At 44.6% G+C, this 15468-nt stretch overlaps 1 protein-coding gene across 3 annotated transcripts in view; it reads left to right on the top strand.

The window, feature by feature from the left end:
* FAM13A (family with sequence similarity 13 member A) overlaps positions 1–15468 on the top strand; it is a 906414-nt gene that overhangs the window by 487145 nt on the left and 403801 nt on the right. For all 3 annotated transcript variants that reach the window (XM_078676111.1, XM_078676110.1, XM_078676109.1), the window contains one exon: positions 3541–3737. In XM_078676111.1, coding sequence (XP_078532237.1) covers positions 3541–3737 — 197 coding nt within the window. The remainder of the gene's footprint in view (positions 1–3540; positions 3738–15468) is intronic.

Here is a 15468-nt window from a genome sequence, read left to right as displayed (position 1 = left end):
GCTGTAAATACTTGGAAAATTACCAAAATAATTATATATATAGACGAAACATGACATCATGAGTTTCCACTTTAGAATACAGTAGTCTCAAACGGATAATTTATCTCTTTGCTTCGTTGAGACTCAGTGTGGACCGATACATAAACAGAACGTCGACGTTTCGACCCTAGATAAATGTGCTGATATGTGTGCATCCGTTACGGGTCTTCATCAGAACTAAAAGAAGAAGGAAGGTGGGACAGCCTTATTAGAGGTGAGTATTTCTTCCGACAGGCCCTTCAACGAGGGGGTGGAAAGTGTCAGCAGACAAACTCCATGGTCATATATGGCGAAAGTATTTCTTGTTTCTTTGTATGTAATCTTCAGCACCATCCGGTGGGAAGATCGAGAGAAGGGGTGCTGCCACAGGATATATGACCATGGAGTTTGTCGGCTGACACTCTCCACCCCTTCGTTGAAGGACCTGTCGGAAGAAATACTCACCTCTAATAAGGCTATCCCACCTTCCTTCTTCTTTTAGTCCTGATGAAAACCCGTCACGGATGCACACAAATCAGCGCATTTATCTAGGGTTGAAACGTCGACATTCTGTTTATGTGTCGGTCCACACTGAGTCTCAACGAAGCAAAGAGATAAATTATCCGATTGAGACTACTGTATTCTAAAGTGGACACTCATGATGTAATGTTTCGTCTATATGTATGATTATTTTGGTACTTTTTCAAGTATTTACAGTGCTGTCACCAGTCACAGCCTATTCACTCAATGTATACCCAGTCCATGTGTTTTGTTTGTTTTGGACAGCTATTTAAAGAATTGTGAATTCAGTCGCTATTAGGTTTATACTAAAAGATTTACCTTTACAACTATTGTGGTCAGTGTAGGTTTCCTCATATATCCTTCATTGGATATATTGTTTTATTTTTGTATTCAAAACATTCTTCAATTTAATTGTGATCCCCAACAGAACCATTGTTGCTGTTTAGTAAGATAAAGCGTTAGGCCTCCTTAATGCTTCTGCTTTTGTGATCTAGCTCTCAAGACCTAGATGATCGTAGGAGGCATGAAAGTTGATCCACATACATTATGACCGATGTCAACTCAGTCACATACACTCTTGGCCGAGTGAGTTACATTAAAAAAATTAACACACTAAGATCAGCGTAAACAAAAGATTAAAATCAACAGCGCAAATTTAACATGTCTAGCCTTTAGCTTTGGGGTTAAGACTCTGTTGGATGATTCATTTTTGCAGAACATCTTTCACTAAATATTATAGGCAAATGTCTTATTAGAGTTCAACACAATGAATAGCTTAAGAGCTGTCTAAAATATTGAACATTAGCAATGAGTGATATGGTGGTGCAATGTTGGAGGCGTATAGTAGCCAAAGGTAATGGGACTATATTGTGTAATGATAGTCCGGGAGGTGTAACTCTTTGTCCACCTAGGGGTTAAAGCTTTTTGGAGTTTTTTTTGAGCAACAATCCATTGAAAATAGAAGTGCAGTTATCTAATGCCCACTTGATTGCATCTCAATGTTTTAGTTCTTTCCCTCTTCTTCAACTCATGATTCCTGTGTCTCCTGATACCTTTTAATTGGGGTTAGGGTTCTCCATAGGCCATTAGGAGCAATCTCTTGGTATCTACCAGTGGACAGTGAAAAATGTTAGGGCCTCTGAACTTCTTGTATAAAACTTGCCTTTCGTTAGGAGTAGGAAAGCCGAAAAGTATTTGAGCCAAGATTGTGTTTGAAAAAATGGAATTGTATTTTTTATTTCAAGGAAGTCATGTGTCCTTCTCTTAGTGTTAGAGGTTCCCTGACCTTAAGGAAAACTATTTGTTCAGAGCAAGGGGGATAGCCACATGGGCCTGTTGCACTGGACTCTAGGAAGTTCCTCTAGGAGATAGATGGAGGAGGATGAATGCCTGTCTAAACTCAAACAAGAAATTTCGAATTCAGGCCTGATCGGTCAAAGGACCTTATGGTCCCATCAAAAGCTCTGGATCCAGGGGCACATAAACTGGCTGGTTTATAGAGTTTCATATGCCTTTTTAATGGACTTGAGCGGAGTCTGGTAGGGTCATTTTGGTCAGACAACTAATATGGCTGTGGTTACTTTCTCAAACCCTGGGAGCAAAGTTAACATCAAATGGGAGACCGCCAATTGAACAGAAGGCTTACATTACTCATTTGGGGATTTTAGCATGAATTCATATAAAGTACACAAGAAGCATACTGTGATTTAACGCACAGCCTAATGCACTTAAAATAAAAGAAGATCAACCTCCTTCACCCCCTGATTCCCGTTTAATGTCCATTTGGTCATTATGGCTTCAAAAATTGTAAATTTAGATCGTATGTATCCAGATCATCTTACATTACAAGTTGATGCTTAAATCAACCATTCTTTTGGTCGACACATCACTCATTGGCTGAGAGATTCCTCCAACTTTGCGTTTGGGTAACAGTAGAATATTTCCTTCCAGATCTAAATCTGTATCTTACCACTCTAGCTTCTCTTTTTACAAAAACCTGCAGATAGTCCAGAGGCTTGAATTAACAAATGGCTCATTTTCTTCAAACTAGTTAAAAGATTGGTCAAGGATCGGAACACAGTAGGTTTAAACAAGGTGCCATCCTCCACCTTAAAAGCTGCACCAGCATAGGCTTCCATTCTTATTACTGATAATGGCAAATGACTTGTTTCGTGGGCTCAATTCTTACGCTCAGTTCTACTTAGCATACATTTAGAAATTTTCTTTCCCCTATTTTATTTTGTTTATAAAGTTTTATATAGCGCAAACAACCTCAGAGGAGAAGCTGCAGTCCTTCCACATGTTAGGAGGTGTTCTGTTTAATTCCCACCCTAATCGTTCTGTCCAGTTCCCACCACTTGTGGGGAGTTGCTGCTGCGCATTTTTCCACAATAATGGTTGAAATATTGCACACGTTTTGTGAATTCCTGGCAAGTGTACATGAATGAATATATGCGGATGCTTACTCTGTTTATATATGACTTTCAGTGAAATTCGGGTTTAGGAAGATATTGTTATTTCCTCAGAATCTTAGTTTTATTGAAGTTGTGAGGCCAGGATTAAGAACACAAGTTACCTGATTGAGTCCCAAATCGACAATTTGGCTTCTAGACCTCTCCCCTGTACATGCCCCTGTAATCACACCTGCAGTCATAACCCAGTGGGTGATAGGACAGCTTTTCAAAGAAACTGCCGGAACTCTGTTCTTGAAATGCCACGGTTATATTTATAAGCATGTATACTATTTCTTAATTGATTTTTCTGCACCTTATGGGTGTGTGCTGCTGGGATGTATTTGAAGCAAACCTGCCTGGCCATTCTGCAAATCTGCACTGGCGTCATTTGTTCTGCTTGGCCTCTGTTCCTCTTACCCTGCATTTTTTTGAAGTCGTGTGTTTGAAAAACTGTCACTCTGCTTTCCTCACAGAGATAAGTGTGTGTCTGGGATTAATTTGCTTCAGTGAGCTGTAGCTTCTCATTACCTCCTGTGTGTCTCTCCAGCTTGTCTCACCCAGGAGCGTGGTGGTGCCGCTGCCAGTACCTGAGCCGCCTCCAACCCCAGTGCCACAGCCAGGTACCTCCGATGGGATTCCTCAGGTCAGTGTCCGTTTAACAAGCAGCAGAACCACCTTCTTAGAAGACATGGATTTGGCGGAAGAACTCTCACTCGTTAACACGAGCAATGAGTTCACCAGCAGGTGAGTGCTTATTTGTTTGCCACAAATGTTTTGTATTTTGTCATTTGTCTCATGCTGCCACTAGGCAAAACGTGATCTCTCCAGCAGCATCATAAAACACCAGAGTTATCTTAACATTGTTATTGTTGCCTGAAAACTGCTGGACACATAAGGACCTCTGCAGCAGGCTGGGATACTCCAGACTATGTTCAGAAGGGCTGTCCTGGGCTTTGTACACAACAGGCTATGTCTCTTAATGTTTAAATGATGTGTACATTCAGAATCATATGTCTAAGCTGCCTGTCCTGGATATAAAGCACTGTGTATAATATTTTTTATTTCTACAGCTTACATTCTCCGATTGCTTGCTATCTTAGAAAACCTTCTCCCACAGTATTCCTAAAACCCTGCTTGAAAAAGTGACCTTGGCTTACGTTTTTTCTTCAGCGTGATCCTCTTCTTACCTTCCATCCTCTGCATAAATTCTATTTCTGAGTATAACCTGCTCTCAGCATCATTGCCTAATCTCCATCAGCCTATCTATCCCACCAACCCTACGCCTGAAAACATGCAGCCCCTGTTAATGGTCAAACCTACCTGTTATAAATGCATTCAATGTTTTCTTTAGAGCACATAACTAATTGCAATAGCCAACAATAACCACTTGATTAACCACTAACCTTTGGTTACAAAGAAGCATGTGATTCGCTGTAAGACACTTAAACACCTTGTTTGGGGGCAGTAGGCACTATATAAATCCAATGACAACGTATTGGGTCGAAACAAAAAACACACTCTTCCAAGAACATATCATATCCTACACGGTATAGCTTGCTATGCATTTGGGTAAGCGTTAGAGCGTCCAACATAGAGGTAAAAAACGCCGTACAATATGCATTCTCAATCAGTACAACAGCATTTGTGTATAATGCCAGTTCGGTGTGAACGACCTTACTGTGGCATGACTGAATAATTCAGTAATTGGGAGTGAATTTCTGATGCACATAGTAATAAAATACTTAACTTAAATGATGTCTCAAATATAAAATATCAAAGCATGTTTGCCCTCTCTGGGACCTTAGGCATGTTTCTGATATCTCAGCAGGGAGATATTCACTGTCGCAGTTAAGGGGTGAATAGTGACTTCTCGATGCCCTGCTGGCCATCCAGGGTGACGTTAACCTATCATGACTGACGTCAATTTGCCTCATGGTGCCCGAGTCAGGCGGCTGGATGGTGTTAAGGTGCTCTCTGTAGAGGACATATTCTCCTCACCCAACCTTCAGACTCCAGAATCCTCCTAAGGCATTGTTAAATGTTGCACTACACAAAAATCTTATATTATATTTTGAATGCTTTCACGTAAGGGTAATCGCATATGTATAGACTGCTACTGAAATAATGCCATCGATTTATGTTGGATTGTTCTCAATATTAGTTATAGATACAGGTTGGCATGTAGAAGCATTTGGCATGTCCCAGGACACCTATTGTACAGTATTGTAAAGACGTGCCATGAAAATCCCAATCGAGTTTTTCTTGTTCGGTTCTGTTGGCTCGAGTGTAGAAAGCAAAGTCTCCCTAAATAAATTGGTGTCTACATTGACCAGTTCAATGAGTACCTGTTTGAAAGCTTTAATCACTTTTTTCCTACTTTTTTTATTAAAGAGTTTTTACTTTTTTATTGCATCTCTTTTTTTGTATTTAATTTATTTACTCTTTGCTGGTGGTAGTTCTTAGTGCCTCTGTTATTTTGAGTAATCGTAAGAACTACGTAATTCTGAATTTGTCTCTTCACATGTCAGCCGTCATTGGCTCTTTCATAATGTTTTGCAGTACCAGTTCACATCCCTTGTTTTCCCACAAATAATGCAAACGTTTGAGCCAGAATTGTTGAGACGCCATAGATGAAGGTTGGAACTTGTTAATTGCAAACTCTGAACTGTTCTAGGAAGCCGCCATGTCTTATGGCATGATCGTGAACAGTTTAAATTCCCATTTCAGAAATAAGGTGGCTCTCTGAGTGAGACTGGGGTATTGCACCTAAAACTGCCCATTATGTTTAAGGTGCTCTCTGAGCATGGGATTGGTCTAAACTCTTATATTTTTTAATATGGTGTGCATAAATGCCACGTTTTGACCATGTCTTTCAGTTTCGTACAATTTTGAATGATATGAAATGTCGCTTTATTGTGATCCATGACTGATTTTAATCCTAGGTTCTATCATTGGTCATAAAGCCTGAAGATACTGTTTGTTTGGCCTGCGACACATTAGTACAATACAGTGTTGTTTCTATACAGTACAGTGTTGTTTCTTTTCATCATGGTGCATCCATGAAAGATCGCATAGTTGTCTCATTGTCATTGTTCTGCGTTGCTGTATAGAAAGCGTGACGCAGGAGGTCTTCCATTGGAGCGTGTTTTTCATAACTCTGTGTTGTTTAATAAGTCTACTGGGTCGAGGACACCATGTTTTTCAGTTTTATTGTGTTTACTGGGCATGTAGGCATTTGGCTGCCACTTTACAGTGCGGGATTGTCTACTTCAAAGGCAAGACATTCATCCACATTTAAAAGATGTTCAAAATTGTATGTACGGTGCATTAATGCAAATTCTTTACGATTGAGGTGGGTGCCCCAAGGAAATACAGTGAGCAGTAAGCTCAGCTTGCATTATTGACATAGATTACAATACAAAAACATGTACATGTAGGTAGTGCCCTCCATTTGTGTATATTGTCATTTAACGTGTCCAGACACGCACTTTGTTCTTTTAAAAGCTGTACCTAAAAGGCACCTGGGGCTGATTTCAAGAAAATGTTGTAACATAGATACTCAGTAATTTGAATTTAATGAACTTAAAAATTCTGACTCGGAAAGTATCCGAATTTGTGGATTTTTCCGACCTCACGTTATTACTGGAGAAAATTGTTTAACATGGGGATTGCCATTGCATCTCAGAAATATAAACTAACGTACTCCTAGTTAGGTCGGGGTTAAGTGTTTTCAAGGGTGGGAAAGGGCATGTAACTCAATGAAAGAGTACAAAAGAAATGACAAAATAGGCATATGTGCTCATGCACATTACTCATGCAGTTTGAGTAATCAGCGGAAGTACGTAGGCGAATGCAGGGAAATATACTTTGCTTGGATGTCCATGTCTGCCCCTGTGGATTTTGTTGTGATCCCGTATATAATCATAATGCTACACCCATCATTGGATGAAAACACGTCATGCATAGGTTTCTCAATTTTTACAGAACCTTTTGTGAAGTGGTCCTGAGTAAACTGTACTGTACAGAACTGAATCCTATCTTTTGATAACAAGTTCCTACCCTTGTTTGTCCAGTCACTCAATCGCCCCATTAACGATCTGACAGCTGGTGCACTGTGAGTGCTTTCAATGTATGGTTCTTCAAGGACGGAGGATGTCATGAAAGTCTTACTTCAAAGAGGAGACCTCAGGAATTCAGTTGTCCACAAATTGCCTGTGCCTATAAACGGGCCGAGGCACAAATAGCAAACGTGTTTCATGGTACATGAATTAGCTACTGAGGCACTAATATTGCTGTGTCTGTGGCTGCTGCTGGTCAAAAGCAAAAACTCCAAAGAATAAGCTACTCGCATTCTTACAACGCGTGTCCCAGAATGCAAGGGCATGCTGACTGGGATCAAGCAACTGAGTAAGGGTGAGTACTGGAGAGGGTAGCCATTTTCCAAGAGATGTCTGCAAACAATATAGTAACTGATTTGACTGATTCTCTCACAGAGATTTCAGGGTTTGATGTAGGAGCAAAATATTTGTAGAATGCGTTCCCCTTCCACAAATGCTGGACCAGGATCTTTTCTCTGGTCCTGGTTTTGTCAATTGATTTCAAGCAACCCATCACTGATACTGCTTCATTAGTAAGGACCAGTATTCTTGCAGCCACTTGGGACTTTCCACTGCGTGCACTGTATCAGACTAGAGTGTGGCGGGAGAGTTTGGAAAGGGCCTGGAATCTAAACCCAGCCAAAAACGTTCCCACAAAACTCAAATTTAGGGGATGTTCGCAGATGTTTACTTGGCCATTGCAACTCTGAAAACATGCTTACTTTGTCAATAAGTGCCTGGAGATGTTGAACATTTTCTTTCTGTGTTGGAGCCAGAAAGGGCAGGGAAATGCGGGCAGTAGGGTATGAAGTTAAGGAACCACTAGTCTACCCACAGTAGACAAAAGAAATCCTGTAATAAGGAAGAAGATTATAGTGTACAGGAAGAACATTGCAGTGTATTGTAAGCATCTTGTGCATATAATTAGACACAGTGCCAAGTCAAACATGACCTCTTTATAGGTATCTGCAATGCCAGGTCCTTCCATGCGGACTGTGATTATTAAAGGGACCACAACTGTTTTTTTAACACGCACATGTATCTTTTTTTTTTTAACTAACCGTATGTAGCCTTTTCAATGCGAGCTTAGTTTGAGCATCTTCTCCCCAAATACTACTGGTACAAATATGCTACTGACTGTCAGTTTTTCTCCATGGAAACACTTTCAACCATGGCTCAAAGCACAGATAGCTCTTTCAGCCATGCACCCACATGGAGTAGCGAGCTAAACTGATGGACAACCTTTTCAACATCCCAGATAGGGGTAGTAAGTGCGCTACAAAAGCTCTACTACTATACAATATAAACAGTTCTTCGGGTATCATTGAGCTTTGCTTTACGTTTGCATGTTTTCCTGACGTTGAATACTTCAGTTACACAAAGTATACTAGCTATTAGAACATTGGAATGTTGGGAGCTCCATTGAAAACAATGGAGTGCTCTGGGCTTATAATGGCTGGTATAAGCCCGGAGCTCCAACATTCCAATGCTTATTTGTTCACAGCTCTGGCAGTGAACAAAGGCTTCAGGGAGCCTGAGGGAATTCCAATCCCCTCGCGCTCCCATAAGGCTTTGTTCTTTTTTGTTAGAACATTCTGCCCTCTAGTGGCAGAAGGGCAGAATGTTCTAATAGCCTTATAGCCCGTCGTAGTTGGGCTATACCGGCTATTAAAGTCCCTCTCCCTTGTTAAAGGCCCTCGCCTTCGGCTCGGGGCCTTTAACGCTGGAGAGGGCCTTTAATAGCCGGTATAGCCCTCTACGGCGGGCTATAAGGCTATAGTATATTGAGTTATTTTTCACTTTAGTGTACCAAAAAGGAAAGTATTTTCTCCACACTTGTGTTTAGTAAGACTGGTTACCATGTAACAGATGCCAAATAGAAACTCCTGCTGAGCTTGTCTGGTGATTGCCTACTAAATGCCCGTTGTACAGGGCAGGGACTTTGCTGCAAAGCTGGCACAGGTATACTGTTTTTCAGTTAGAGGCATCTGACTTGGTCTACGTCTCTTTGGTCCCTCTCATAGTCCACCACCGTGACACTTTTGCTAATCTTCGGACTGTGCCCAGAATGACAACACAATACTGTACGCAGTAAGAGTTCTTTTGCAGCGTGAATCTTTCTGGATTCACTATGCTGTGCATATTCCGCAATCTGGTGGTTGGGTCCGGAATCGTAGTCTTTTTTCTCTTTTTTTTATTTTTTTGTCGTAGCCCAGGTGGGCGTCGACGTCCCACCATTTGGTGTACCTTCGGTGACGTCAGCGTGCTTCCGGCGGAAGCTACCACCCTTGGGCGCCATCTTCAGATTCTTTTTTCCGCCGTTGGGTCTGGATCGTCGCGTGAAGCTCCAGAAGTTTTGGAGGAGGAAAGAAGAAAATACAGCAAAAATTCACAGGTGAAGACCTAAGAACATCGTCGTCTCCTCTCTAAAGGTCCTCTTCTGTCGAAGAAAGGAGAGAACTTCGAAATCTTCGAACTCCTTGAATGAATGCGCACACAGGGGGCCCCCTGAGCGCAGGGATGTACAAGACGCCGTTTAAATTCTGCAAGAACTGCCACCACAAGTTCGCACAGAAGGACCAGCACCCAGTCTGCAACCTCTGCCTGCCAATCGACCACGAAAGCAGAGACTGCAACGCCTGCTCCGTCTTCAAGCCGAAGACACTCAGAATTCGAGAAGGACAGAGGACAGCTCACCACACGATGCAGGGCAAGGGCCAAGCCCCGACGCTCTATGAACTTGGCCTCTCCACCGACGATGAGGACAACATCGCCGAAGGACCAGATGACTTCACGGTCGCTGAGACCGATAAGAGTACGCCTGATAAGGTAGGAGAGTCTACGACCCTGAAAACTCCCACAGGGCCTCGAAAACCTGAGGCAGACTCTCGAAAGTCAGAGTACAGAGCCTCGAAAGGAGCACCGGCGCCGAGCAAATCGATGACCGAAGCTGCATCCTCCGAAAAAGAGCCCAGCGGATCCTCCGAGAAGGACTCCCGGAGGCAGAAGACCAGCGAAAAGCAAAGGTCATCGAAGCAAGCCCCCGAAAAAGGGCCTTCGACTTCGACGTCGAAAGAAAAAGAGCCGAAGAAAGCTTCGACGACGACGCCGAAAAGGGCGGCCGAAACGCTCGACGACGAACAGGCCGCAGAAATGCAGGGAAAAAAGAGAAGGCTCGAGGCCGAAATGGAGAACATCCTTCAGAGAAAGAAGGACTTCGACGAAAAAATGAAAAGTTACAAGATTCCCCCGAAGCCGGCACCGACCGTCGCTGAGGTACAGGAGATCGAAGAGTTCGACATTGAAGAGCCGCCGAAAACTCCTGAACCTTCGGAGCACGAAGAGGAGGAGGACCTCTACTACACAGAGGGGGATTACGGGGAACAGCAGTCAAGCTACGGTTCAGGTTCCTCGACGGCCCAAGACCAGGAATGGCAGGACATCGAGGCCGAAAACCCAGAGGAGGCGGTAGAAACATATCCCTCGAGGCCTTCGCCACCGGATGACATTGGGGCATACAATGAGGTGGTAAGAAAGGCGGCAACAGCTTATGGAATTAAGCTGGAAGAGGAGAAGCCAAAAGCAGACTTCCTGCTCGAGACACTGCTCCCCATACAGACAAGGAGCCAGTTCCTGCCCATGCTCAAGAGTATCACGGCCCAGGGAAAGGAGGCCTTCAAGGACCCGGCTACATGCAGATCTGTAACGCCGAGGACCGAGAAGAAGTCCTGAATAGGCATCAATACCAGCACTGGGAGGAGATGGGACAGTTGCTCAAGCACCTCCCAGAACAATACCGTGACAGAGGAGCACACCTGGTAGAGGAAGGGAAGAGCATCGCCAACTCATGCCTGAAGACAGCCTTGGACGGGGCAGAAACATCCAGCAGACTGATGGCTATAGGCATCACTGAAAGAAGGCAAGCATGGCTCAGGATCTCAGGATTCAAGGCTGAAGTCCAGAACAACATCCTGAACACACCCTTCAGCGGTGAAACATTGTTCGGAGCCCCAGTTGATGATAAGCTCACCCAACTGAAGAAGGACAACGAGACGGCAAGGTCCATGGGAGCCCTGCAGTTCAGAGGGATGAGAAGGGGCACTCCGTCGCGGAGGCCGAACGGCAGAGGTGGAAGCCAGCGAGGAGATTCTCACCAGAGTTTCCACCAGGGGCAACAGAGTGACAGCCAAGGCCACCAGGGGCAGCAGAGGCAAAACTGGAACTACCAAGGCAGGGGCCAGTCCTTTCGATCGAGAGGAAATGGACGGGGCCAGAGAAGAAGAGGCGGTGAACAGCCCCCCTCTAAGTGACTTCACACGAGAGAAGGTGTTCTACCACCCACACCCTCCGGGGGAGGAGCACGGGAAAACAAAGAGGAGAGGGCTACACGGACAAGACACAAAGGAACATGCAACTCCTAGGAGGAAGATTGAGATTTTTTCTCCAGGAGTGGAGAAAAATAACAACAGACAAGTAGATACTCAATATTATGCAGTTCGGGTACTGCATAGAGTTGGAAAAAAGGCCACCAAACAGAAAACCAAAGAAAAGACCGCACTCAGGAAGAGAGCTGCAACTTCTGCAAGAGGAAGCCCAAGAACTCCTCCTCAAAGCGGCCATAGAAAGGGTCCCCTTCAAAGAACGGAACATGGGAGTGTACTCAAACTACTTCCTAGTGCCAAAGGTGGACGAAAGCCTAAGACCCATCCTGGACCTAGGGTTCCTGAACAAATACGTCAAAACTCAAAAATTCAAAATGACGTCCCTACAAGAGGTCATTCCTCAGATAAAAGCAGGGGACTTCTTGTCCACCATAGACCTCAAAGATGCATACCTGCACATCCCCATGAACAAGCAGCACAAGCGCATGCTAAGGTTCACAGTAAACAAGGATCACTACCAATTCACGACCCTAGCTTTCGGCCTAAAGTCCGCACCAAGGGTGTTCACCAAATGCCTTGCGGCAGTGGCCGCACACCTAAGGAGAAAGGGGATACACGTGTACCCCTACCTCGACGACTGGCTGGTGAAGGCAAACTGCTACAGGACATGCAAAGAGCATGCAGAACAGGTGACAGGAACGCTAGCAAACCTGGGTTTCTCCATACACTGGGGCAAAAGCTCGATGGAACCAGAGCAAGTGAAGATCTTCCTGGGAGCCCAGATCGACACCATACAATGCAGAGTCTTACCGAGCGAAAAGAGAACGCTCAGCATACTGAGGGAGAAACGTCACTACCAGAAGGGGCGATCTCTGACAGTGAGGACTGTGAGCAAGATCTTGGGGATGATGGCATCATGCATTCACCTGGTCCCCAATGTACGCCTACAAATTAGACCACTCCAAGAGTGGCTGCAACAACAATGGTCACAAGCTACAGGAAGTTGGGAGGATCTAGTGGTTGTAACGCACAGGGTGCAGGAAGAGATAAGGTGGTGGACCAAGGAGAGAATAACAGAAGGGAAACCTCTAACACCACCGGACCCAACAGTGACCATCACCACAGACGCATCCCAGAAGGGGTGGGGCGCACACATGAACAGGCTCAGAGTGAGGGGTCTGTGGAGCCCTACAGATGCAGTCAGGCACATCAACTACCTGGAACTGAAAACTGTTTTGCTAGCCCTCAAGGCCTTTCAGAAACACCTACACAACCGGAAGGTGCTAATACAAACAGACAACACCACAACGATGTTTTACATAAACAAACAGGGGGGAACTCAATCGTTCCCGCTGTCAAACTTGGCACAAGAGATCTGGAAATGGGCCATACCACTAAAAATAGACATGCTAGCCATACACCTGCCAGGGAAGGACAATGTGGAAGCGGATTGGCTCAGCAGGCAGACTTCAGCATCCCACGAGTGGGAACTCAACAGTCAGGAAACAGAGAGTCTATTCAGGAAGTGGGGCACCCCAACAATAGACCTATTTGCAACACACCGGAATGCAAAATGCCAATACTTTGCATCCAGGCAACCAGAGGCACGGTCCCAGGGGAATGCCCTATGGATAAGCTGGTCAAAAACATTTGCCTACGCTTTTCCCCCGATACCACTGATCCCCAGGGTGCTCAACAAATGCATGAAGAGCAACATGACGCTCATCCTTGTGGCACCACAATGGGCCAGACAGACGTGGTATTCTCAGATAATGGAGATGGCGCAGGGGCCTCCCCACAAGTTCTCAAAAAGAAGAGACCTACTCTCCATGGAAAACGGAGGAATCCTACACCCAGAGCCAGAGAGCCTCAACCTCTCAGCCTGGCTCCTGAGGACTTAGAATTTGCACACCTGAAACTACCAGAGAGCACCCTGCGGGTGCTGCGAGAGGCAAGAAGGCCCAGCACACGCAAGTGCTATGGGGAAAAGTGGAAAAGATTCACTCAATGGTGTTGCAAGAAACAACTCCAAAGGAGACTGACCAAGGAGTCCACGGTGCTAAGGTACCTCACACACCTAATCAAGGCAAAGCTAAGCTCATCCTCACTGAGAGTGCACCTAGCAGCGATTGTGGCATACACAAGAGGAGAAACAGGGAGAAGCTTCTTCACATCTCAAGTCGTGAAAAGATTCCTGGAAGGGGCTAAAAGAATAGCGCCGCCAAAGAGAATGCCGCCACCGGCCTGGAACCTAAATGTGGTACTGACGGAGCTCAAGAAAGCACCTTTTGAACCCATCCACAAAACATCACTGCAGATGTTGACAATGAAGACGGCTTTCCTGGTGGCAATCACCTCACTACGAAGGGTGAGCAAACTGCAGGCACTCACACTGCAGGAACCCTACATCCAGATACACAGTGACAGGGTCGTGATGAGAACTGACCCACACTTCATGCCAAAGGTGGTGTCAAGGTTCCACATGAATCAGAGTATTCAGATCCCTAGCTTCTTCCAAAACCCCACTACAAGCGCTGAGAGGTCGCTCCACACCCTAGACGCAAGAAGGGCTGTGATGCACTACATTGAAAGAACGAAGGACCACAGGAAGACGAAACAGTTCTTCGTGTCCTTCGCTAACAGTTACATGGGCAAACCAGTTACTAAAAACACCATAGCCCGATGGATCGCACAGACAATTCAGTTCTGCCACAAGCAAGCTGGCCAGGAGCTAACAGGAGGGGCACAAGCCCACTCCACCAGGAAGAAAGGAGCAACAATTGCCTTCCTGGCCAACACACCGATTCAGGATATATGCCTGGCGGCAACATGGGCTTCAGTGCACACTTTCACGAAGCACTACTGTGTGGATGTACAGATGAACAAGGAAGCACAAGTAGGACAAAAAGTGCTTCAACATATTTTTAGCAACCAACGCTCATCTTCCACCCAACCGCCACAAAAGTAACGAAAACCGCTACAAAATCTATGCACAGCATAGTGAATCCAGAAAGATTCACGCTGCAAAACGAATAGTTTCTTACCTGTCGGTGTAGTTTTGCAGCTTGAAGATCTTTCTGGATTCACTAGCGAACCCACCCGCCTCCGCCAGAAAGATGAGGCTGGAAAAAGAGGGTGGAAAAACATGGAAAAGAAAGCAAGTTGGAACAATTACAAAATACGTGGAAACACTAACGTTGAAAAAACGATTAACATACATTGCCATGGATTCACTACAAAGACAAACAAGGAAAAGAGACAGAAAAAAGAATCCGAAGATGGCGCCCAAGGGTGGTAGCTTCCGCCGGAAGCACGCCGACGTCACCGAAGGTACACCAAATGGTGGGACGTCGACGCCCACCTGGGCTACGACAAAAAAAAAAAAAGAGAAAAAAGACTACGATTCCGGACCCAACCACCAGATTGCGGAATATGCACAGCATAGTGAATCCAGAAAGATCTTCAAGCTGCAAAACTACACCGACAGGTAAGAAACTATTCGTTAGGCCTTACCAGCTCTGTTATTTTACATGCATGTTTTTTTACTACACTTCATTCTCATTTTACATTTTGTTCTGCGTATTTCTATTATTGCTAATGCTTTGTCTGTGGGTGGAACGCCATCATGCACCTCTACGTTTCTGTTTAACTTTTACACCTTGCAACAATTTCTGTCTCTTCTGAACGTTTACAACACCCTGCCAGGTGTTAGACTGGCCTTCAGTTAGTTCATTAAACGTGTGTGTTACTCAGAGGAAACGTCTTTTGGACAGATACCCATCTGATTTCCTTCTTCACCTTACCTATACTGCTATACATTCAATATATGTTTTACGAGCTCTGTTCACATTTCTATTAATACTTCTAGATTTCTTACAACCCTTGGCCCAGGGTTCACTCTGTGAAATGCTGTGATGTTTTCTTAACAGTGGCGTTATTGCCACTGGGCTTGTTTTACCACTGCTATTTGCTCAAGGAAATATTACATACCGATTG

The sequence above is a fragment of the Lissotriton helveticus genome, chromosome 2_1, assembly GCF_964261635.1.
Source record: "Lissotriton helveticus chromosome 2_1, aLisHel1.1, whole genome shotgun sequence".
NCBI lineage: Eukaryota > Metazoa > Chordata > Amphibia > Caudata > Salamandridae > Lissotriton > Lissotriton helveticus.
The sequence above is the reverse complement of the archived record's forward strand: the minus strand, read 5'-3'. Positions and strand labels throughout refer to the sequence as shown.